Raw genomic sequence first — 26,033 nt, forward strand, 5'->3', positions numbered from 1 at the left:
AGAAGGTGATAACATTGGGCGTCCTATTTTGGGTAGTCTGCCTAGTATTATTAACGATTGTGCAACTGATCTTTTAAACTGCATTAATGTAATTTTTTCACCACTTAAATTTTTATAGACCACATAAGCATTACATAAAGTACGCTCAAGAACCCCAAAAAATATTCGGTGCCACCATTTCTTTGATTTTCGGTCTACGCCATAAATTGAGCAATACATGTCTGCCTTGTCCACTCCCCCCATTCAACTTCACTGGAATCACCAGAAGGAAGGTCTTGTAAAATTATTTCAGCAGCTTCTATAACACTGTATCGAATCTTACGACTCATATTTGATTATAATTTTAGTTTTTTACACTTTACTACTCTCAACAAAAAATATGTTTGGCTTTAAAAATATTAGGCTGTAACGCCTGACGGGACTTATTAGTCCCACTTAAATTTTTATAAAAAAGTAGTGTATAAAAAACTTTAAAACACTTAAACTAAACTTCAAATATTTAGTTACACATTAAAGAAGCTCTAAAAAAATTCCCAACACAAATAAAAGTATGTAAAGTTAAATATACGTTTGCTTTTACAAAATAAATACGCTTGATTTCCTTAAAAACCATCATTAGAGATCACATCTAAATCAAAAAATAATTGATGACAAACAATTAAATGTTATTTTAAAACATCACTAAAAACCAATTGAAAACTTACAAAATGTTTTTACAGCAAAAAAAGAACCGGTTTAAGAGAAAGACAGGAGTTAATGCAGTGGGACAAATAAGTCCCGTCAGTCCACAAAGGGTTAAATACCAAATGAAATGAAAGTTTTAAAATAAAAGCTTAGAATAGTGCCGTAATTGCTGGGGCATAAATAGCTAAGATTTTGCAAGTTTGTTCACTTATTATCTTTAACGTCTTCACTTCTTAATTCTATTCACTTACTAAATAAAGAAAATGTGGATAAACTGTAAAATTTATGTTTTCCTTTTAGAATTTATATCAAGTTCAGCTCCTTCTGGTGATACTATTTTTAACAACCATTACAAAATGATTTTGAGATCTGTATAAAAACTATGATACTGACAAAAAAAAAGTAAAATCTTATGTTAATTTTAAAAGTAACTATCAAGGGACTTTATTATTGGATGAAATTGGCACCGTTAATTTTATTTATAATTTCTTAGTTGTATAGGAAGGTTGTGATAATAGAATAGTTGTAGTTTTAAAAAATTCCGCTTTTCCTTTCTGTAAGAGAATATTGAATATTTTCTATCCCTTTTAACTTTTTGTTATTTACCAACTTTTTGACAGTAATAACGATTGATAACAGGTTTTAAGCATAAAATATTAAGATAATCTACTCAATAACATATTTCTTTTTCTGATTTTTAAACAAATGTGGTTGGCTGATATAGCATCAACTAGCCCCCGCTTATTGCCATTCACATTCGTTTGAAGCTCAAAAAACCTTAACGATTTTTACGGAAACGAGTAAGTAGATAGCATAATAATCTTTCAAGGGAGCAAATCTGCAAGCTTTAAAAAGACTTTGTGGATGTATCAATTAGCCCTGCTGTCTTCTATCTATGACAACACACTAATGCTATTAAGAAAACTCCCTGAAAAAAGTAGACACATTAACGGCCAATTCAGAATTTTAATAGTGCAATTATAAGTTCTAAAATTATTTACAATATTTACTCATACTACTTTTTTCAGAATTAAAAGTTATCAAGTTTAAAGTTTTATCAAAGCCATTTTTAAATTTGGTAGAGGGGTTTTATTCCAATAAAAATAGAAACTCGAGGAAACGCTTTCAGTTAAAAATGGTTTTATTTGTCTGTTCATCTTCACTTCCTAATATTTTATAACTTGTTGATGTATTAAATATTAGAGCCGTTAGGCCATATTCTTTATTACGATTTAAAATGCTAACTTGACCAACCAGAGATTTCAAAAGGTAAAAGGACCAACCAGAGAAGTAACTCAGCGCGACACAAGAACCAACCAGAAAGCTAATTTGTGTCAGTTCTTAGAATTCGTCATAATAATGGTAATATTTACATTTTATCCTAGTTGACTTCTTGCTCTTTCACTTATCCATCACTCGCTTAAATTTCTTACTTTTCACATAAAACAACAAATGTTAAAGCAACCCTTCTATTTACAATTAGTAGTTTCCTTATCAACAATAGGAAACAATTTGTCTGTATTTTTCCTAAATAAGTATTTTTGAATTCTTCCCAATTTTTAAATAGTAACTTTAATCATATAATCTATTTCCTATGCATCTAAATTTTTGTTATGCATCTGAGAGTTTGTGTGTTTTATATGCTTCCAAAAAAAAAAAAAAGGTTTTTGAGTGTCATACAGTAATATTCAAATCACATTTTTATGATAAAACACAGAGTAAGAATAAAATATTTAAAAACTTATTAAATCTTAAATTAAACTTTGTGCTTTCAGCAGGAATAAATGACATTCTGAGAAATAGCTTTAAGAAAATTTTTATACATAGTAGATGAAGTAACTAAGATTCATAATGTGAATACTGTAATCATAAAATAAATAAGAGTAAGTGGTATATGTTACACTTTAGAAAATTGTACTTAAGGATTTCTTTGAATGTATATTTCAAAATGTTAACTTACCTTTTTTCATAGTTAATTTTTTTTTTTTTTTTTAAAAAAAAAAAGACTTCAGATGCTGCACAACTCCTAGCCACATTTTGGCCAAGAATCATGAATGATATCAGGACTAAACCTTTGCAGATGCCTAAATCTGTAAGTTTTTTTAAAAGTGTCTTATTAAACAGGGTATGGATTGTTACATATTAGCCTTATAAGTGGAGATTTTATTGTTTCTTTCATTTATTTAGGGAAGCAAGAAAGATGAACCCATCCAGGAGTTGCCACTTGCCAGAATTAAGAAAATAATGAAGCAAGATGGTGAAGTAAAAATGATCAGTGCTGAGGTTCATTGTAAACATTTAGTAGTTTTTTTGTAATCCTTAGGATTTTATTATAGCTAATTAGTGAAAAATTTAATGAGAATCTTTTATTTTTAGATAATTGTATTTATCTTTTTGAATTATATACTTAACAAGAAATATTCATAATTCACATAAGTGTAAATAAATTATGTAAAAATGTAAAAATTACTTCTACTAATCAGAATATATGTCTTAGAAGTTTTAAAGTTTTAAAAAAATTATTGGTGCCTATAAATTAAATAAGATCTTTAATTTCTAGGCACCAATACTGTTTTCCAAAGCTGCTGAGATATTTATCAGTGAGTTAACATTAAGAGCTTGGATACATACAGAAGATAACAAGAGAAGAACATTACAAGTATTTATTTATTTGATGAGTAGCTTTTTATTTTATTTGATTTATTGTTGCAATTAGAAGCTTTTTTTAACATAAGTTCTTTTACATCATAAGTTTTTAACATAAAATCTTTTCTTCGTTACTTAAAGGCTGAAGCTTTTTTTAAAATATATTCTTATGATAAAATCTTAGCTTATTGAGTCAAAAGTTTAAAAATTTGGTTATACTTTTTTTAGAGAAATGACATAGCCATGGCTATTACTAAATATGATCAGTTTGATTTTCTAATTGATATTGTCCCAAGAGAGGAGTTAAAACCTGTGAAACGCCAGGTAAAAATATCCTAAGCAAAATTTAAAAAAGATATTTTTATTTTTTTGTAAAGGGGTTTATTCTATTTACTTTATAAATTTAGGAGGATACTCTTCGTCACCAGGGTAATGTTATGCCACCAGAACAAGTGCAATATTATTTCCAGCTTTCACAGCTCCAGCAAAATGCTGCTTCTGGTAGCACATCACAAGCGCAAATAGCACATTTGCCACCAGGAGCTCATATCATACAACAAAATGGGCAAGTTATAATTGCAGCTCAACCTCATCAAATTGCTGCTCTAGCTGGTGCAGCAACAAATGTATGTTTTTATATTTAATATACTTCTATTTATGGAGAGTTTTTTTTTATGACTATTTTGTTTTTTACTGAATCAAATTGGTATTTTCCAGATCCATCAAGAAGGGCAACAAGATCAACAGCAACATCTAAATGAATCTGAATCATCTCATCAGCAGCAACACCAATCTGTAGAGCAGCAAATAATCCAACCAGCACAAGGGACCTCTCAGGTTCCTAAATAAACCTTTTTATCTTGATGGTGGCTTTTCAGTTTACCAACTAAATTATTTTTCTATTCATTTGTTTTTGACAGATACACTACATTCGAATTCCTCAAAGTGCTCTTCATCAAGGGGGTCCAACTAACTTAACTCAGATATTACAGTTGCAACAATTGCAACAGCAGCAACAACAACAGCAACAACATTCTTGTGATTCCCAGTCATCTCCTGAAGGTCAAAACAGCTCTGGAAGTAATACTCGCCAACAGGAAGCAGTTTATTCACAAGTAAGTTAAAAAAGATTATTTAAAGTGTGTAAAAAAATTTAATGTGAAATAATTAATACGCTTTTTTCTTTAGTGGTTGTATAAATGAATTTCTAATTATGTTTGTATTTTACAACATACAAACACAACATACAAACAAAATTTGAAATTGTGTTTCTATGTTGTAAACACAATTATTTGTGTTTTCAAAATAATGTTTTAGTTTTCCCATTAATCTAAAGGTCGTTTTAAAAAGAAGAAGATGTAAGAGAAAAAATTATGCAAATAATATGGAAAATCCTAATAGAAGCTACAACTCAATAGCAAAAGAGTTGCAAATATATCCCAGTCATGTTATTCAATGTTTTTCTCAAACAAAATCAATCAAACAAAAATCAGGTCTCTCACTTAGGGAAAGAGCATATATAAAACATGATAAGTTTGATAGGAAAAACCCCTTGATTTTATAAGCTGTTAGCAGTTGTGGCAAAAAATCAACACCTTTTATGCGTGAGTCCACATTAACTGGTGAAATGTTGAAATTTATGTTAAAAAGTGCTTGCAAAAACGACTTTTACTTCTCATTAAATCATATGATAATAGACCTGTGTTCTAGCCTGGCTTGGCTTTATGTAGATCTTGCTTTGGTATGGTATAAACACAATGATGTGAATGTTGTGCCTAAAACAGCTAATCTTCCAAATTCCCCAGAGTTGAGAGCTATTAAAAAGTACTATGCAGTTGTTAAAAGAAAAATTAAAAAAATAAAAACACTTTGCAGAGATATTAAATATTAAAAAATTCTTGGAAAAAATGTATCAAGCAGTTATGATTGTGATGCTGTGTGCAAGCTTATGGAGACCACCAAACGAAAAGCTCAAAATTTTATTAGATGTTTGCAGGAATAAATTAAGTTTTATTAGATGTTTGCAGGAATAAATTAAATTTTATTAGATGTTTGCAGGAATAAATTAAATTTTATTAGATGTTTGTAGGAATAAATTAAATTTTATTAGATGTTTGTAGGAATAAATTAATTTCTTTGAAATATTTTATGATGCAGTAGAATAATTATTTAGTTTTAAATAAAATTTGATGAGTATCTTTTTTAGCAATTCTTTCTACTTTCACATTTATTTTGTTTACACTCTTTAAAAAAAAGAAGGTTTTTAAATGGTTTTGTTCTATTTTGGTGTATTGAGTTTTTTTTTTTTGTATTATAGATATATCAGTCTTTACAAGGTCTTCCTCCTGGAGCTGTATATGTGATGGCGCAGCCAACTAATTCACAAGTTGTAACTGGATTAAATCAGTCATGATTTTTGAATCTAATGTCCATCTTTTTATACTGCTGCACAGTACTGGTTGTAAGGGTATTGGATTGTAATATACTCTAAATTGTCTACAAATGTTTTCAAAGACAATATGACTTTTCAGTTCCCAACTCTGTAATGGCTTTTATTGCTCTAAAAGCAGAACATTGTTACTACTGATTGGAAAATAATCACAAACAGGAAGTTGGATTTTTTTCTATAGAAAGATATTGTTTTATGCTTATACCAAACTCATTTTGTAAAGTACATAAAGAAATGTAAATAACTTTAAGTAGTTTGCATAACTATTTTACTTAAAAATTTACTTAAACTTTACTTAAAATCTGTTTTTAAAGGCTGTAAATTGATGTTCAGATAAAAAATACATTGGCATAATTTATTAATATTGATGTTTAATTTATTCTATTTTTCTTTAGTTTTTTTAAAATTATTTATGTTTTTTTTTTTTTTATTAATAATAATAATGTCATTAAAATATTCCTTGATGTTAATTAAAATTCATAGATTGATCTTTGGTATCTTTGCTATCTATATATTTTATATAATTTTGGTATATGGTCTTAGGTAGATTTTTCCTTGATTCAAACATCAAAGTTAGGAAATTTTAAATCTATTTTAGCCCTGTGAATTGTTATTGGAAATGTTGAACAATTTGTCGAGAAATCCAGGTTTCATTTGCAAAAATTAAATTAATGAATTATTGTTGGATTATTTGTTTTGGGTAGTCACTTACGTAAATGGCTGACATTTTGATAAAGTTACATTTAGATTAATGTAAAATCAACATTTCTCGATTTAAAAAAAAAATCGATCTCTGTAAGATGAGTCTCAAATGAATTTTATATGGAGTTAAAGGTATGATGTTGAAATAAAAATGATGATGAAATAAATTAAATGAAATAAATTAAATGAAGGATGTTTCTTGTAGTGAAGCAGTTTAAAAGGTATATAGGTAAATGAGACAAGGAATCATAAGATGAAATTTTTTTTTGATATTCATTTTGAAACAATCAGTCAGTTATTTTTTTAATTCCATCAATTTCAAAAACAAAGTTCTTAAGTTTAAAAAAATAAACTATAAACTTTTTGAAAACAATTCAGTAGAGAAAAGTAGGCGCTTTTTTTTTCTTTTTTTAAGCTTTTCCAAATTGCCATAAAGTAAAAAATGAAGAAGATATTGACGTATTTTATTTCATTTTTACGTACAGTTACATTTTAAATGTTATCGAACATAATGAAATAATCAATTAAAAAACTGGGATTAATCAAAATTGGTGCAACAACAATAAAAAACAAAAACAGTATTTAACCCTTCCATGCTCCAATTATTTTCCCATAACTAAAAAAAATCCAAACTTTGTTTTTTTGAACCTCATTTATGCCAATATGACATAAAAAAAAAAAAAAAATTAGGAAAAAATTATGTGAAGATGTCATTTGAGTTTGTTGTTATAGAACAACACTTCCCGCCCCCTGGGTATTTTTAATAAACAAACATTTTTGAGTTTTAGCAATATTAGTTCTACACTACATTTGTTAAAACAGTAATAAAATTAAAATAACAAAACAGTCAAAGAGGGATGTTAATAACAGTCAAAGAGGGATGCTGACAAACAACCAAAAATAACTGGTAGTGGATTTTAAACATTAGCATTAAAAACTATTGGTTGACTCCATAAAACTCATTAAAAAAATTTCTTTATTTTAAAAAACACAGGCTTATCTACCATTTTATATATTGAATAAAAGTAAAACCATTTCCACACTGCCTACAGCGACTTTGTTTGTGTAATGTACATGATTACGAAATTTATTTACTGAAGTCATTTTATTATTGATACTTTCATCATCAGAACTTTCATCTACACTAAACTCTGATTTGAGCAAGTAAAATCACTGTACATGCACAAATCCTTTTCTATATTTGTATTCTTGAGATCACTATTATTATTATCACTATCAACATCACTATCGTCAAAATCTATGACAAAAGCTTCTTCAGAAATTAACTTTGTTATAACTTTTTCTGTGTGTTTTGAAGAATAAAAATTTTTTAAAAGTGCCATTATTTATTTTACTTTAAGTTCTGAAAATAAATAAGGTGCATCAAATTACACACACACACACACACACACACACACACACACACACACACACACACACACACACACACACACACACACACACACACACACACACACACACACACACACACACACACACACACACACACACACACACACACACACACACACACACACACACACACACACACACACACACACACACACACACACACACATAATATATATTTATGTGTGTATATAAACATGTGCTAAGCACACCCAGTAAATAATATAGCATTGTACTCAATATAACCATAAGTAACATATAATCACATTCACAGTAATATTATATTTACTAAAAAATAAAAATAAGAACAATGATATAATAAATGATAATGATGATAACAATATTTTAATCTTTAAACTTATTTTAACAATTAAATGATAAAAAAAATATTTTAATTAAAACATCTTATCGCATAAAATAATAATAATAATGAACGGGATTTTATACCGTTGAAGCGCAGTGTTGTTCTACAACAACAAATTAACTTTGTTTATTAGATCAAAAAGGTAGAAATAAACAAAAATGTAAATGAGTAGTAAGAGCAGTACTATGTTAAACTAACATTTTTTTTCACAACAAGATCAGATTTATAAATCCTTTAAAATAGTAGTATTCGTTGTCTGCTCCTAGTACCGAATTCACCCATAAAAAATCATCTACAAAATTTCAGCGGTTCTCTGAAATGTTAAAGTAGACTTTTTCTACAGCCCTTTTCAGCTTTCCTTTATAAAATAATATTGTTTTCAATCGGTTAGGATGCACTATTTGCATTGGGGAAGCTTAGTTTAATTTGTTGTTATACAACAACCCAGCGCATGAAAGGGTTAAAATATCTCCCTCGTGCAACCAATGCATCTCCTTTGTAATGCAAACTTTGCATGCATCTCTTATGTATTGATTTAATAAGGTTGTTGCAAAATTCGGTTGTCTTCTCCAAATGGTATCCAGTTATCATTTTAGGCTAATTATCATAATTAGGCTAATTACCATAATTAGGCCAATTATAGAACTTATTCGAACCTTTACAAAGTCTTTGTATAACCAAGTCCGAATAGTTTAATTGGATTAAAATCTGGCAGTTGAGCTGGGCTTTAAATTTACTTTAGTTTCTTCTATCCAAGAATTGACTGTGAGGGCTGTGTAGGTAGGAACCATCTCTTGTTGAAACTACCAACATTTGTAACTCAATATTGGATTGGCTCTCACTTGACGAAATGTCCTCGAGCTCCGGATCGTAGATAACGTTGAATGCTACAAGCAGTTTTAATTATTCTCATACTATATCAGGCGCTATTCTTTTAAGTGTATAATCTACTTTTTATTTATTTGTTGCTGATCCTTGAGCCACCCATCATACCTAATATCTGCCACTTTGTAGCTTCGCTCACTGCTTTTCGACCCATTTCTATCTTAATTTTCATTTCTTTCATTTCAAAACCTTCAAAAAATGTGACTCAACTCGTCATTTTTAGCAATTTTATACAATCTTTTAAAGAAAATGATTAAACTATCATTAATTAATAAAACAGTTATAAGTAACAGTTTGATAAAAAAGATTTTTTTTTATCAAATAGAAGGTTACAATTGTTTGATGTTTTGAAAAAAGGAATTCACATCTTAATGCGCCTATTTTGAAACCACTCTGTAAGCAAATATTACGTCATAATAATAAATATGAGTTAATTCTTTTTTTTTCATAGCCGGTTGTCGAATTTTTTATTACCTAAGAAAGTTAACTAACAAAAATCTTTTTTTTTAATTTAGAATAAGGTTTAAATAATCCGTAGTGAAGAATTATTGATGTGTTAAAAAAAAAAACTGTTGGTTATGAGGATCCTCTTTGCAATCCTTCCAGACAAATAAATCATTCACTGTGTATACATGAGTATAAGTATGTATACATGGGTGTAAGTATATATATAAATATGCTAGAGAAGATAAAAAGTAACACCAAATGCTCAAATTTATTTGTAATCAAAAAAGTTACATAAATAATGGCATCGTTTTGTGAGTATCGACAATTTTCACATCCATTTTTTGTTAAGGTTTTCAAGGCTTGCTATTACATTTACAAAGTTTGCAACCGTTCTCATCGACAACGTTTCCGTATTCACAGAATATTTGACATAAGTATGGTTTGCACTCTGGAAATAAAAAAAAAAACTATAATAATAATGTGTAATTTTAATATAAAAAAATGTTCCGTAACGAATTTACAGAAAGCATGTGGTCAGTGGGTAAAATCTTTAGATTTGACTCTAGATCTTTAATAAGGGATTAATTATAAACAACAATACATAAATGGGTTTTAACTAGCTTTAAAATCAATTTTATACTCAGATAACTTACTATTGCACTCGCATTTTTGACAACCATTTTTATCTCTAACGAATCCATTTTCGCATGCCATTTTACACTGCTTTAGGTCATTGCATTCCTCTATCAAAGTTATATAAATTTTAATCTAATGGATTAATCTACAACTGTATTATTAACTATTTCCAAAAAAGTTGGCAATTTTAGTTTCTTACGTTTGCAACGGCATTTCTTGCAACCATTTGCATCCTCTTCAAAACCGTTGGGGCAGAGCATTTTGCATTGTTTCAGGTCATCGCAACCTTCTATCAAAGTTAAATAAAATTTAATCTAGTGGATTAATCTACGATTGTATAACTAACTATTTCCGAAATGTTTGACAATTTTAGCTTCTTATTTTTGTAACTGCATTTCTTACAATCATTAGAAATTGTTTGTATTTCAAAGCAAAAACGTTACGTTTATTTTAGATATATAGAAAAGCTTAAATTTAAGATGAAAAAGAAAAAAAACTTTTTCGAAGACTTACTTTTTTCTGATGGTGAAGCTAAAGTAAAATAAAGATAAAAGAAAAAAATAGATGAAAAACGAACAATTAACGCACACAGATACAGAATTGAAGTCAAATAAATTACTTCAGTAATGATATTTTACCCAGTATTAATAACAAATTTTACTTACCGCATTGGCAGATGGTGCAGCCATTTTCGTCTTTCTTAAATCCAAATCGGCAGAACATGCGACATTCTTTTTTATCGCATTCAGCGTTTGCAAATGATAAAACTGCAGCTAATGCCTAAAACAGCGAAAGCAAGTGTTGACATGTTTGTAGCAGTGATTTTTAGCAACAAATAGACAAGATCTTATGTTGTTGAAAAATTCAATTAAATGTTTTCAATCAAAAAATTGACTTAGGCTCCTCAATTTCAGACCTAAACCAACCCTTAAACTAGTATTCCGAAAAATCATGAATAAAAGAATAAAAAAAAACGAAAACAAACATTTTACCAAAGTAACAACGAAAAAGTTCATTTTTGGATTTTCTTCTTGCAAGTTGAAAGATTGCTTCTTGGAGATTGCTTCTTGCTGGTTGCTTAACTGAAAAAAAATTTGTGTCACACTTTTATACTCGTTTTGTGAACGAAATGCAAAAACAACATCTGCAATATTTATTTAATGATGTGCTTAGGTGAACAAACATGATTTTATTAATTATTTCTATTTTTGACTAGATAAAACAATAACGGTAGAGGAAACTGAACTTAGAAATTTAAGACGAAGTCAACTAATCAATGTTTCAAAGCATCAGGTTTTTTTAGCAAACTAAAATGAATACCTTATTTAAAAAAATATTTTGGATATACCTATATGCAAGTATATATATATATATATAGTAATATATATGTATTAATATATAATAATAAATTTATTAGTTATGTTAAAAAATGCCAATATTTGAACAGCTTTTTTCTGTGACGTTCGTTTTATCAGGTGTGTGAGCTTTTCACGTCATTTTGCGTTTGATAAAATTTCAAACAAATATCAAAATTTGCAATCAAAAGAACTTTTTTCATCCATTGTCATATATATGTATTTAGTATAGATACGCCATAATCATGTATTTTAGCAGAGATCTGATACTTTACAATAAACCGTCCGTTTACAGGTAAAAATTTTAGTAAGTGGCATTTTTCGACTCAGAGAAATGTGAGTTCGAGTACTCTTTTGAAAACTAAAAATATAGCAAGTTCCTCCATTCAGATAAAAAAAGCAGCTTGAAAAACCTAAACCTTGTTTAGGAAAATGATTTTTAATATATATATATATTTCGGTCAAAAATACAAAGAATGAATTTTAAATTATAAACCGCTGAAATGATCAACTTTTTTCAATCTAATCAAGCTTTTTCACGATTTGTTTCAAGTAGGAAGAAAATTGCGAATCAATGTAAAGTTTTAGAACTTAAAAAGATTAAAAGAGTTAATGTTTTTTAAAATCAGACAAAATTGACTTCTTTGTTTTTAAAATGATTCCATTTATTTTTCTAAAAACTCTTCCTCCTTTCTTGTTTGTGGAGTTTGTTTTTTTTTTTAACGATTCAAAAAAAAAACAAAACAGCCAGAGCTATCCTAACGTTCATTACGCAGATTTTGTAATCAGATCTTTGAATAAATTCAGTTTTCATTTGAAAAAATTTTACGTTGTTGTTAAAACTTAGTTCAAATAAAATGTTAAGTTGCAACTTGAACTTGAGGTGTGGCTTAAAACTTTTCACAACAGAAAACTGTGCCAATAGACCAAATAAACTCAGATTGGAAATTTATGCTTATTGCAGAAAGTAATCAAAAAAGAAATGTATCCGCTCTAATTCCTTTCATATACAACTTGTTTCTATTCCAACATCTATTTTATTTAATACTAAATGAAATCATTTGATAAGCAAAACTTCGATAATGATTTGTTTATGAGATTAAGCATTATACATAATTTAAAAAATCAATCTCTTTAAACTGATAGTAGGGTCTACCTAGTATTTTATCATATTACTGAATTAAGGTTGTTACGTTGGTTATTTACTTACTTAGTAGGAACAGTTTGACTCGATAATCAAAAGTTGGTGGTTATGTAAAAAGAACAACATTTCAATGTGATATTTGTTCAGCTTTTTATATTAAAAATTAATTTAAAGTGCGAGTTTTTTTCACCCCTTATATAGCTTGATTGTAGGTGAGTACGTAGTGTGTTAAGAAAAACGCTCCCACAACATTCTTATAGTGATGAAATTTTATTTCTACTTTGTTCTTTTTTATAAAACAGCAATTTAGAAATCAAGTTTGATCATTTTTATGTGGGGTATGATGATTTTGTAATTTTAGAAGTCAAGAATCCCTAATAAAGAAAAATATTAAGAAAAGTTGAATCGTTGTTTCTAATTAACAAATGAGAATATTTTTCGATTGACCTTTAAAACTAAAATTGACGATGCAACTCGTCTAGTATCATATAACTTAGATTATGCAAGCTTTCTTTAATTTAAGAAAGAAAAATTATTTTCATAAACGAAGTATAACAAGAAAACTTTTGAATATAAATCTCAACATTGCGCAATAAAAAACAGATCTGTAAAATACAATATTTATCAAAAAACCTACTTTTATAAAATCATTTTAAAGAAATATTTTTAACGTTATAATCTCTGATAACCGAAGAAATATTTTTATCATTTTTATTCAGAAGTGATTTTTTGTTTTTGTGATGCTTTTTGATAGGAAAAAAATCATTTTCTCAAAAAATGCATAAAAAATCTCTACTAAAAGTAGAGAGATGAACAATGGGTGTTTTCTAATGGTGAGATAGTCGACAAAACTATTTCCTAATCTATAGTTTTGTGTAGCACAAACGTTTATGCTTTATATCGCGAATAAAAAGCTCTTCATAGCTCTTAGTTAAAATACGGCTTAACATTAATATTTGGTTAACTAAGCTTACTACTCTAGTGGAGCCATCCATAAATAGCCTTCTGGTTGGTTTAAAATTGCTCTTAACAAAAATTAACATTGAAAAATCAAGAAAAATAGCAATTACACTCCTCAATGCAATAATATTTTTTTATCATATATATATATATATATATATATATATATATATATATATATATATATATATATACACACACACAATTTTTTTCTTTTTTCCTTTTACTTCTCATTACCCATAGGCAGCTGTGGAAGGTGGGATGTTCGACGCTTGCTTACTTTAATGTCTTGGCGACAGATAATCTATCACCCTGACGGATCTGCCTTGAGAAATTCTGGGTTATCTAAAATACCAAGCTTAAACAAAAGCCAAAAAAGATAATAAAAACAAATTAAAACAAGTAAAAACCCAGATCCTCTACCCAGCTTTAGCAGCTAAATAATCGAGTTAGTTCCATCGGCTCACTACATTGGATGCGCTTTAAAAAACTACACTTAATCTTAGCCATTAGGCCGAGAAGCGATACATAATTTTATAAATTTTGCGTACAAAACAAGCAATACAAATATACATAAATTTTGGCTAATAGTTGTAAATTATAATGCACATAGTACATTTCATCAAGAATGCACGTTTTTTATAATAGTATGCGTGTGGTTTCTGTTAACAGAAAAAACAGCAAGACATCTTGTGTTGCCTACGATTGACTGGATAAGATGATCAAACTGTTTTTGTGGACAATATCCACACTCCTCTTCATTATTCCCCAGTCCTCAATTAATTTTGAGCTTTTTAAGCGAAAATGCTGGCAAAAATTGAGCAGCAATGCACCTATAAGCATCAAAGACATTTTTAATCAAACTAAAATCCAGTGAGTAGGTTGGCCAGCTCATTCATTTAATACCTTTTTTCTTCTTTCAAATCATTGTTGTAGCATGCTTTCACGATGTAGACGACCATTTTCTTTCATAAAAGCAAATTTGAGGCCAATTGTAGCAGCATATCTACAAATAATAAGTTACAATTTCTCATCGCACAACCTTCAGGCTGTTAAGGAATTGTGTCTATAAAAAATGGGTGGATGGCCACTAATAATTATTCCAACCCATATTAAGATCCTTTACGAACAATGTCTGAATTGTTTCTTGTGGCACTTTCACATCTATTATCTGGTTGTATACTGAATCTGGATTCGTCGCTAAAAAGCATAGGCAATGAGGATTCGTCACTATAAATATTTTAAACAAAGTGTAAAAAAAACACAATTTAGAAATTAACTTGCATTAGGAACAAAAGTTCTAGTATTGACACAGACCAAATAAATTTTAAGTATTTAAACAATATCATGAAGTATAACTTTTGTATCAATAAAAAATATTATTTTATGCATACGATATTTATCAAATTTATAAATATCCAATAAAAAAAAAAACATTTTCTTTAACTCCTTTGAGCAGTGAATATTGGTAGTAGATCGATCAAGGTTTTAAGCGGTTTTTATTTTTAATGCAAGGAGGTTTTCAATCTGTTTTATAAGCTCAAAATAACTCAAAAGATACCACAAATGCTTTAAAGAATTTTATTGATTAACTTTAAAGAACATCAAAATATACTAGTTTTCATTGTTTCTATAGTTTGTTAATATGAGGTCGTAATATCATTGAAGTATTTTTAGAGGGGCGTTTTAAAACCTTTTTTAAATAATATCCTAACATGTCAAAATCAGCCAAATCACACAAAGAGTGCGTGAGTGACCAAAAATTGTCCGTATCTTATAAAGAGAACATTTCTCATTTGTTAATCTTTAAAGATGGAAGAGTTCCGCTTGCATGCTGTCTACCTGTCATTTTTAAAATTGACAAGCTGGATGAAAGTAAAATAAACCACGAGACAACTTTGAGACGATGGTTCTACAAATCTCTTTCAAATGTGCAAATTCAAAAACGTTTATTGAAATTAGGAAACAATCCACTGAGTTCTTTTAGAGGAGAAGGTAGGTGGAGAAAGAATATCAAAAAACTTTTGAAATGATGTTTATTTGGTATTGTTTGAGTTTCTTGAACACACGCTTGTTTTAAAGCCATCCCACCCATGCAGCTCTTTTTACTACTTGGATATGTAAATCGTTTTTTAAAAACTTCACTGATATTTTATTCAACCTTAGGAAAATAGAGAGAAAATTTATTCTTAAAAAAGGTTTATAGACATTAGTTGAGGGTTTCAAAGTTATTTGTAATGCATACCTATCAGAAATTAATTTTACACCTAAAAAGGATTTTTTGAAGGATGTTTGATTGATATTAGGGCTCTAAACTTACAAACTGTGCATCAATTTGGTTAAAAATATTTTATTAGTTTAAGTTGTATAGACCAGCTTCCTCGTGTGAAATGTAAACAAGATACACGCGTTGTTGCTGCAAAGCAATATTAATGTTTTTATGAAACATATTGTACAAATAATTGTCCACTAGGGATGGCTCTTCAACTTACTTTTTTATAAATGCGCTTTTATCGAGAATGTAATATTTAAGTGTAAAAATGTAAATGTAAGTGTTTATTGAAGTTTATCAACTTTTTCTTAAATTTATAATAGGCAGTTGCATCTAATAACAAATTTTCAAAGTTATGTAAAATAAATCTACATTAAAATGCATTTGTAATAAAATATAGTTTACTTTTTTTTTAAATCAAAGAAAGTAAAAAATCTACTTATAAAACCTCAGGTAAAAAATCCCATTAAATCACATTCAAATGAGATCACCTAAACTAAGAATTAAAAATGGCTGCTTCCTGTCAGTAATTATCAGCAAATTAGTCTATTGAGATTTACAATTTTCAGAAGGGACTTAACGGACGTAATTAACTATCAAAAAGCAATAAAACCCTACAAAATGCTTGTAAAATAGTCTTTTTACTGGTTATTTTTATCACTGCATTTCATAGGATTCCAAGTTTATTTTAGTTTAAGCTGAGTTCACACACTAAGTATTTTTAAACACTATGGGAAAGTTTCTCCTCTAAAAATCTCAATAATTTTTTTTACTTAAGTTCTTTCAAGTTGACAACAAGGGAAAAAGGCAACATGTGCATTGTTTAGGCTCTTTTGAATCTTAAAAAAACATGTCTTAAGTTATTTTGTCGGCTGCCCTTTCTTTCTTTGCTTAAAAGCTAAACAGCTTCAAATTATTGTAAACGTTCCTGTTTTAATTTGGAATCACGGTGATAATCCAAGTCTAACCAATAGTTACAAAACAACGCATAAAGTTGTTTTTTCTTGTTAGAATGAGCCAAAATATTGCTGAAAAATTGCTTTCGATTTATTTATTAATGAATTTTCTATGTATACTTTAAAAACAACTTTTTTATATGCCTTCTACAATTTCTTCATTTAAAATGTGTCGAACTTTGTCGTCTAAAATATAAAATTTTTTAGCAATTTCACGCTTAGTTAAGTGTCTATCTATAGACAGTTTGAAACGAATGAATCAAATTTCTCTATTACTTTTACCATCTTTGAATGAGCATTCGCCGCCGATAAATCTTTAAAAACTCGATTACCCCACAATACTCGCTTTTTCTAAGTTGAAGATTTTGTTGAAACAAAAGTTTTAGCAGTTTAACAATAAAAAATGAATTAACAATTAAAATAAAATTTTGAGCATGTCTTGATTAAAGACGAAAAATTAGAACAACATTGGAATATAGTTTCTTCTACTGCTTCAAAAGTGTAGCTTTTAAAACATTTCAGGTAACTTGTATTAAGAGTCCAATTACAATTAGACTTTTCTCTCTTACGATATTACGTCATTTTATCAACAGATTTTTCATAGATAAAATGTAATATAATTTTACTACATCTTAAGAGTAGTTTTGCAGATGCAAAATAGACATGTTAAGAGTAATTATGCAGATGCAAAATAGTATAAATTGCATTGTTGACTAATTTAAAGTAAGTAAAAATTTAAATTAAACTATCTTTCAGCACACTTCCCAATATATTAATTCTGTTTCTTATTTCTTATATCACTGTACTTGCTAATTTTAATCACTTTAAAAGCTAAAAGAACTCCAAATCTTTCCCGCCAAATAAATATTATGATGCGGAGAAAAAAGTTTAAAAACCAAAAACAACTTAAGTTTTGGAAATCTAAGTTTGTTGAGGATAACTGAGGTTGGAGGAGGGGGGAGGGATGGGGGAGGGATGGGATTTCTAGTTGTGCTTCTGATGAAGTGAAAACGAATCTCAAACTAGTTTGAAAATCTATTGCATTTAGATTGTGAGTTCGGACATTGAGCGTTATCAAACCTTTTAAAAAGAGCTGATTTGGGCTGGTAATACTGATAAGGTTGAATGTCGTCTAGGGCAAAATAAGAATAATTAGAAAACCTTCTTTAATCTATAAACCAAGGTCTTTTGCGATCTTATTTTGAACTTAAAGTATTAACGTTTTGTTTAAGTTATTTATTTCATGTTGCCTTTTTCTCTTTGTTTCCCCTTTTAAAGTCTTTATGAGTTTAAAATTAAATTAGATTTTATAAAAAACTTTCCGTAAGTTTCAGACATTAAACAAATTTCATACGTAAATAAGTTGTATAAATCTCTTAAACTGCATGCAGCGTATTAATTTTTTTTTATTTCTCATACATAAGAGCAGATTTTATAGCTTAACGGATGTTTTAAAGCCAAGTATATATATATATTTTTCTTTCTGAGGAAGATAATATTGAGTAATCATTGATATTAAAAATCAAAATAAACATCACTTAGAGTTTGGACCTAAAATATCTTCTTCCCTCTTCCTCGTTATGGAAATTCTGGTGTGCATGTCAGCACGATCAGAATCAAAGAAAACTGTCGGCTTTTTGTATTAAATGCCAACCTAATTTAATATTAACTGAAAACTAAAACACCTTGTTTCCTGATCACCGTTAAGATGGTTTTCAATTTGTGTACGGCGATAAAAGAAAATAAATTATGTAAATCCCATAGAAGAAAGAAAAAAATAGTTTATAAATATATAATGATAATAAAAATTAGAAATTCAACGTGGAAATCTATATTTAAATTATCAATGTTTTATGCTTATAACACAATAACAAAAATGGAAATTATAAAGCTCACATTCCTTGTATTTTTTATTTTAAAGATGGCTGATTAAATAACAGACGGTGAATAAAAAAGACTCCAGAGGAGGATGTACAATGGTGTACTAGTTTAGCTACACTAAAGAAACATAATTACGTTAAGATAATATGTATTCTCTCACTATTTTTCGTTAACACTCTTAAGTTATAGTTTTACAAAATAACCGCTCGAGTGCGTAGTTTTTATAATTTTTTTTAAGAGTTATTCAGTGATGACTCATTTTAAATTAAAAAACCTAATTTTTAATAACTATTCATGGTTCACCTCACTGATGGTTTGTTACTCTCAATTCCCAGAAACTTATAACTTTTTAAAAAGCCATTTTTTTGCTACAAACGAATATAGACTTGATGTACACGCACTGCTAATAACACACAAATGTACATATATTTTACAGATATTTTGCACGTAGCAGTTTCTCACAACTTTAAATATCTGTATGAAAGTAAGAAGAAAAAAAACTATCATCAATGAAGGATTTTATTGATGATTGCTTTTTTCCTTCTTACTTTCATACTGAAGATATTTAAGATACAATTTTAGGAAAAACAAAAACAAAAAAACGAGCGTTAGGAGCAAAATACTCAGTTTTTCGATATTTACATTTTTCTATTGAATGTTATAAATATAATCACGTTATATTAAAATATATTACACACTTTCTAAAAAGGATTCCTTACTTCTGCTTAATAAAACATAACCACTGACACATGCGTAGAAACATAATTTAGGACAAGAGTATTCTAAGTTATATGAAGTGAGATCAAATAAAACATTAAATTGAAGCTTTTATTTCATCCGAAATTTTAATTAATGTTTTTATGCCTAATATATACCCACGATCAGGTCCTACATGATGATTAGTTGGTTCCTCTTTTACTCGAGTCTGAGCGAAGTCAATCATTTTAACATCAATACGAGGAACGATGCCCTCTACTTCGTGTCCATCATACAATAGCAGCAATGAGCTGCAATAAAATCTGTAACATTCTATTTTCTCAACTTGTTCAAGTAAGACTGCAAGCTGCGTAATCAGAGGGGTTAACAATTCTGCCCGGTACTTTGTTCCGTTGAAAAAAAAGCTTTTAATGGCATAAAAAAATTCATCATTGTTAAAGCGACGCCCTTGATACTTATCTGTAAAAGAATAGGCACCTTTATCAGACTGATAAACCTAAATGTAAGAAAAGAAAGCATTAATTTTTAATATGCAGCAACAGTAGAGGTGATAAAAATGAAAAATATTTTACCATCATTCCACATAACCTGACGCCTAGAGTCGCCGAAGTAGATTCCAATGCACGTTTTTTTTTGCGCTCGTATTTAGCCTTAGTACTACCATCACCAAAGCAACGAGTACCCATTTTTAAATCAAGTACACATGGGTGTTTGAAAGAGAACGTGACATCTTCAAGAAGTATAAATTCTTTTAACACTGTTAAGAAAAATTAAACTAGGCTGCATTTAATACAAACTACATTTGTAAATCCAGCATGGTATTTATAGTATACTTCTAACACCAGGAAAATTCTTGTGTCAGAGAACAGTTTTGTTAAAGAAAGGATACTTTCTGTTTTTTTTAATTTAGCACTTTCCCATTGACGCGTAATCCCGTTTTCTGATATAGACGCAGTCCTTTCTTAAAAAGTAAAAACAATTTTACTACAATGATAAAAACATTTTTTAAAAGAGCGCTATAAAACTTATCATTAAAAATGAGGTCTTTAAAAAAGTAAGTATATCTATGGTTTGGTGCTAAAAGACCCAATGTCCAAAATCTCGATTTGCAGATAGACAGCAGTAAAACGATCTATTAAAGCGATTATTGGGTGATAGAAGTTCTTTTAGTACTAACCCATAGATATATAAATAGTATATACCAGTGTATGAGTCAAGACTTTTAGCTATTTAGAAGGGAAAATATTTCTTAAGAAGATAAAAAGAGTCAATCTGTTGAAGATACACCTCATTTTTAATAAAATATTTAACTACTCTTTCCAGTTACACCAGTATATACTATGCGTGCGTGCGTGTGCGTGGGTGCGTGCGGTGTAGTAAAGAATTTAAAAGCAACCCTTTTATACTTTTACTAAACAAATTTAAATCTTCTAAAACTTATTAACAAAACTTTATTATGTTTATATTTTATCTAATATTTTATAAGAGTTGCAAAATTAAATTACCATCACTATCAGGCATCATACTGATAAATTTGAGCCTGAAGAAAATAAAAAATAATTTCAAGGTAAACTGATACAACAGGAATGCTTGCACATTAAAATACACAACTTATTGTTACCTACTTTTTGACATAGGTTTTAGTTGTTCACCAGCATGAAGTCCACTAAACTCTGAAAGAAGACATCAAAATTTGGCACAACTTAATATCAATACCTTAGATTACCTTTTAATCTTCAGATGTCACGTGCAGCTTCATGCTATTACATTGCTATTTTTGTTATTTCCTTTTGCTCCTGAAACATTAAACCTTAATTTGATTTGTGTATTGTATGCTTATACACCCCATCTGCATTTTTTGATGCGAATGAGAGTCCTATACCTACTTGTTTTTGAGTACGCTTTTCCTTGCCATACAATAACTTTTTGATTCTGTACACGGACAACCTTCAGGTAACGCATAAGCCAGTATATTCCCATTGAACTTTTCGAAATGAACATTTATTATTCCTATAAAAAAAAATTTGTTAAAATTTATGTGTACAAAGATATTTTTATTGACAAGTATCACAATAGTTTAATTTTATTTCTAAAGCAAAATACAAAACCATAGAAAAATATAAGTTTTGTCTTCTTTTAATTTATACCTCTACACCTTGGTATAAAGCTTTTTAGTTCGTTTGGAAAATGTGCATATACATGATGCTCTTGATCAATTAATGGCTTGCATATTGTTTCTTTGTCATACACTAAAATACAATTGTGACCACCAACTTGATATGGGTAAGGTCTCATTTCAATCAATTCACACTGATGAGAATTCAATACTTCTGGTTCATCCTCACTTTTCTCTGTGTTGTCCATTAAATTTTTAACCATTACTGTAATAAATAGGTGTTTAATTATTTTTTGTCAACATTGAAGTGTATTGCAAAAGATTTGAATAAGCAAGAACTTTGTCACCAGCTTCTTGTTTTTATAGTTATTTATATTCACACTAATTTAAAACTTCATTAGAAAAAGAAACTAGATTTGAAAGACACATTTATTCAGCCTAACAAAGCAAAAACTCTAATGCAACTATAAAACTGTTACTAAAACATTTAGAAACAAGTAGTTTTCATTACAATTTAAAAAGGAACAGGAAAATGTCATGCTGAGAATTGTTGCTTTTTACCTTTTCCTAACAAACTTAATGAAAATCAGAGTTAAATCGTTATACATAATGAAATACAAAACAAATACTTGAACCAAGAATAAATATCCTTCATTACATAACATAAGCAAAAAAAAAAAGCAAAAAAAAAAAAAAGGACTACTTAGCAGTTAATGAGCACAGTGTACAAAGTTAATAAACAATTTCCTTATTTTGTGAAATACTTGTAAACTCTGCTTGTGATTAAGTATATGACAAACTTCTCTAAAATTAACGCAACAACTAAAAAATAGGTAAATTCTTACTGCCTTCCAAATAGTTAAAATACAATAGAACTCAACACTTTGATTTAAACCTCAAAAGTGTACTGCTTAAAAAACCACAGATCAAAACACTTTTAAAAAATAAAATAATTCTGTAAATCTTTTTACAAACAAAAATCCCCTTTTACCAATTTCTTATTGCCCAAGCACCGTCAGACTTGTTTTTTCCTAAGCAAAAATAGCTTTTTCATTAAAATAAGATAAAAACGTTTTCAGTGTTGATTCATAGCAGGTATGCATCTTATTGTATTAGATTTAAATTTAAGATATGATCAAGTACTTGGTTATAAAATGGAAAAGCATATGACAACCATAAGAAATAAAGTTATTTAAGTTATCACATAGTATCCAGAACTGGTATCGTTTTTGTTAACATTCTATTGATCCAAATATTAATGATTTGAAGAACAAACAGAACATTAGTAGTGAATCTATACATGAAAACTATCTACTTTGCTTGGAAACTGGCACAGTGACACTGCTTTCTTCTTTAAGTCGCGTTAAATCCTTTGTGATGTAGGAATTTTGTATTGGGTGCATTAGTTTTGAAGAGACATCTTTTACATTAAACCAAGCTCGTCTTCGTTTTTCTATATTCAATAGATTTAAATGTTAACTATTGAAGGTACTAATTACTATGACTTTAAAAGAAACTCAAAAGAAAATTTTTACCTTTCATATGAGTGAAGCTTTGCAACACCATTGTATAAATGTATGTTCTAGTCTTTACTACTTTATCATGCTAAAATGAAATTATTATTATTTTTTTTTTTTTTGTTAAAACAAATAGCAGTTTGCTGAACATCAAACATTTTTTAATTTTTAAAAATCTTTTTATAATTGTTTAAACATTTAAAAAACTATGATTTGAACTTTTTCATACTTTTAGATGCGTTATTTTTAAATGTGTTTATTGTAAATTGATGAGAAATCTTAGAAATCTCATAGCATAATCATAATAGAATACACAAATTGCTTACAAACATAATTTCCAGAAATTATGTTTTCAGACAAGCTTAAACCTAAAATTTGTTACATAAAAATTCAAAAAACCTTAACAAATTTTATAACTGTTTGTTTTTAGTACAATTTATATTAATTGCCACTTGAAAGATGGTTGTACATACATTCAAAATAAGAATTCATGAGGGCTGGTTGTATGTACACCTAAAATGAGAACTCATGAGAATTGGTGGCACATACACACAAAATTTAGAGCAAATAATAAGATTAGTTCTTTAAATAACTAAAATAGAAAGACCTTCAGCATAACAATTCTTTAATTACTAATAGTAATCAAAAACAATCACACAAACAACTTTGTTTTTTTCCTAACATTAAATTACTTTATATAACTGTAATTGTCAGTTGCTAAAGTCACTGCATGATAAGAGCAATAATATAATTTATGAAGTAGGTTTTTTTTTATCAATAGCAATATAATTATTAATAATTTATGAAGTACTCTTTAGGAACATTTTTCTGAATGAAAACAAAAAACAAAAAATTAACATTCATGATAATTTTTTGAAAATAATGTCCTTTTAGAATTTTTTTTTTTAAATCAAACTCTTACAAATTAATCAGTTATGATCTACGTGGAGCAACCAAATAATTAGTAAAAATTAGCATACAACATAAAAAAGATTGAGTTTTTTGAGGTAAAAAAAAGTGTAATAAAATATCTAACAACTATATAATTTGTTTAAAATATGAAAACTTTTGTTGAGATTCAATGACTAAAAAAAGCTTTTACAAAGGTTTAAGAATACATTAAGATATTTAATTCAAAACAATTTATTTGCTTTAATTGGTAATTGAGAAAAGTTTATTCAAAGAATAAACATATAACCCACAGCAAAAGAAAATTTAAAACATAATCTTAAAGATTATATGATGTTTCAAGGCATGATATTAGGACAAGTATATTAAAACTTGATTAGAATTTTACTTAACTAAAAAATAAGTTTATCAGTCTGAAAAATTTGATTTAGCAGAAATATATTATTCTAATATGAAAATACTATATAATAACAAACAGAAAAGTAAAAAATAAAACTGCTTAATACAAATTTAAATGAAAAATAAAAAAATTTACCTGAAAAACCCCTACACAATCACCAACCACTCCTATTACTCCTGCCTAAAATGATATTAAATGCAATATAGTGATTATGCAGTTATCTATTTATGTAATGTACTAAACTAACTTAAAGCAAAATCATTATTTATTACCTCTTCATAGGCTTCTCTAACAGCAGCTTGAATTGGATTCTCTCCTGGATCAATTCCACCAGCTGGAACAACCCAAAGTGAATCATTACTTGAGCTGGTAACCAGTAAAATCTAAATGTCATCGCGAGGAAAAAATTAACATTAAAATCTAAAATTTTAACTAAAACAAAATGTTGTGATAAATAATAGCTGTCTGACAATGAGATTGATTTTTTTAGTTATATTTAAACACTGTATATAATTAAACAACTTAAATAAAGCAAGTCATGCAATTTTTTTATTCTTTCTTCTCATAACAATCATGTTAATTGCTGTAACTCACTTCTTTTTTTGATGCATCCTTATAGCATAAACATCCTGCTCGAAGCTTATAGCCCTCTTTATCATAGGTTCTCTGGACTTGCGCTTTCATTTTCAAAGATTAGACTGTTGATTTGTGACTCAACCACAGAATTAATGCCATATTTTAAGCATATGAAACATTTTGGCTGAAGTACAAATCTACAATAATGACAAATGGGCCTTATACCAAAATAAAAATAAAGCAAAACTTGTTCGGCGAATGTAGCTAGTTATTTCCCCAATTTAAAAAAAAATAAAAAGAAACACGTAGCTATATTTGTGAAAAAAATCAGAATGTAGGAGTAGGTGACTACAGAAAGGCAAGATGTATTATACAAAACTATAGTAAAAGAACATCAATACTGATAAATGTTTACTTTCAAAACTTAATTTCATAACGATGAAACATTTTAAAATTAATGTGAAATACGCAACCTATTAACAGTTAGAACCTAGCCTAAATTCTAACAGACTTGCTCGACTTCATGACTTACTTGCATATAGCTCAGAAAACAGTCATAAAAGTAGCTTTGAAAATATGAAATTGTTATTAATATAATTGGATATAAACAAGAAATAAGCAGTTAAAAACACAAATATGCAAAAAATAAAATTAATACCACTATCGATATACCAGAACACGTTTTCGGTTAATCCTTTTGTTACCTCAACTAACTAAGCACGATTTAATCAAGTTGAGATTTTTCAACTTGCTCGGAACATCTCTAGGGAAATGTTATTACAAAGAGAGTTTTAAGATAATTTGTTTTTACAATTAAATAAAAATACATTATTAAAAAATATAAGTTTTCTTTATATGTAATTTATTTTTAAAAGTGTTTTAGGAAGTGAAAAAAAAATTAAATACAAAATAATTGTAACATACATTGTACTTTTACCCCCTAAAGTATATAAAAGCTCTAATATATCACACATTTAAGAAAACTTTAGCCCAGACTTTTTTTTTAA

At 28.2% G+C, this 26,033-nt stretch overlaps 4 protein-coding genes across 9 annotated transcripts; 1 reads left to right on the plus strand and 3 right to left on the minus strand.

Moving 5' to 3' along the window:
- The first annotated feature begins 1,889 nt into the window (after positions 1 to 1,889).
- Positions 1,890 to 6,141, plus strand: LOC145200989 (nuclear transcription factor Y subunit gamma-like). The gene is made up of 9 exons (XM_080074620.2): positions 1,890 to 2,046; positions 2,690 to 2,776; positions 2,872 to 2,967; positions 3,245 to 3,343; positions 3,559 to 3,654; positions 3,738 to 3,956; positions 4,048 to 4,167; positions 4,251 to 4,445; positions 5,648 to 6,141. Exons 1-9 carry the CDS (start codon positions 2,044 to 2,046, stop codon positions 5,741 to 5,743), a joined length of 1,011 nt encoding a protein of 336 aa, XP_079930746.2. The 5' UTR covers positions 1,890 to 2,043; the 3' UTR covers positions 5,744 to 6,141.
- Positions 6,142 to 9,836: 3,695 nt separating this feature from the next.
- On the minus strand, positions 9,837 to 11,398 carry LOC145201042 (uncharacterized). The gene is made up of 6 exons (XM_090081178.1): positions 11,216 to 11,398; positions 10,889 to 11,003; positions 10,737 to 10,754; positions 10,423 to 10,512; positions 10,241 to 10,330; positions 9,837 to 10,035 (listed from the first exon to the last, which is right to left on the minus strand). The coding sequence occupies exons 1-6, from the start codon at positions 11,237 to 11,239 to the stop codon at positions 9,941 to 9,943; spliced, it is 432 nt and encodes a 143-aa protein (XP_089937304.1). The 5' UTR covers positions 11,240 to 11,398; the 3' UTR covers positions 9,837 to 9,940.
- An 8,001-nt stretch (positions 11,399 to 19,399) lies between these two features.
- LOC145200906 (inositol hexakisphosphate kinase 3-like) lies at positions 19,400 to 22,103 on the minus strand. 6 transcript variants are annotated; one of them, XM_080074587.2, is made up of 6 exons: positions 21,656 to 22,103; positions 21,395 to 21,518; positions 21,014 to 21,048; positions 20,398 to 20,469; positions 20,081 to 20,256; positions 19,400 to 20,004 (listed from the first exon to the last, which is right to left on the minus strand). In XM_080074587.2, the coding sequence occupies exons 1-6, from the start codon at positions 21,885 to 21,887 to the stop codon at positions 19,606 to 19,608; spliced, it is 1,038 nt and encodes a 345-aa protein (XP_079930713.2). In that variant the 5' UTR covers positions 21,888 to 22,103; the 3' UTR covers positions 19,400 to 19,605. The 6 variants fall into 6 exon arrangements, with proteins under 6 accessions (XP_079930713.2, XP_089937297.1, XP_089937294.1 ...); XM_090081171.1 differs by lacking the exon at positions 21,656 to 22,103 and adding an exon at positions 21,235 to 21,304 and having other exon boundaries at positions 21,395 to 21,417; XM_090081168.1 differs by lacking the exon at positions 21,014 to 21,048 and having other exon boundaries at positions 21,656 to 21,897.
- A 351-nt stretch (positions 22,104 to 22,454) lies between these two features.
- On the minus strand, positions 22,455 to 25,789 carry LOC145201645 (diphosphoinositol polyphosphate phosphohydrolase 1-like). Its single transcript, XM_080074746.2, has 6 exons — positions 25,685 to 25,789; positions 25,045 to 25,223; positions 24,723 to 24,833; positions 24,586 to 24,630; positions 23,160 to 23,229; positions 22,455 to 23,077 (listed from the first exon to the last, which is right to left on the minus strand). The coding sequence occupies exons 2-6, from the start codon at positions 25,132 to 25,134 to the stop codon at positions 22,932 to 22,934; spliced, it is 462 nt and encodes a 153-aa protein (XP_079930872.2). The 5' UTR covers positions 25,135 to 25,223; positions 25,685 to 25,789; the 3' UTR covers positions 22,455 to 22,931.
- Between the last annotated feature and the right edge of the window lie 244 nt (positions 25,790 to 26,033).

Source organism: Hydra viridissima, unplaced genomic scaffold (assembly GCF_058129835.1).
Source record: "Hydra viridissima isolate aposymbiotic clone 2 unplaced genomic scaffold, HvirCarnegie_v1 scaffold_3, whole genome shotgun sequence".
Taxonomy (NCBI): Eukaryota; Metazoa; Cnidaria; class Hydrozoa; order Anthoathecata; family Hydridae; genus Hydra; species Hydra viridissima.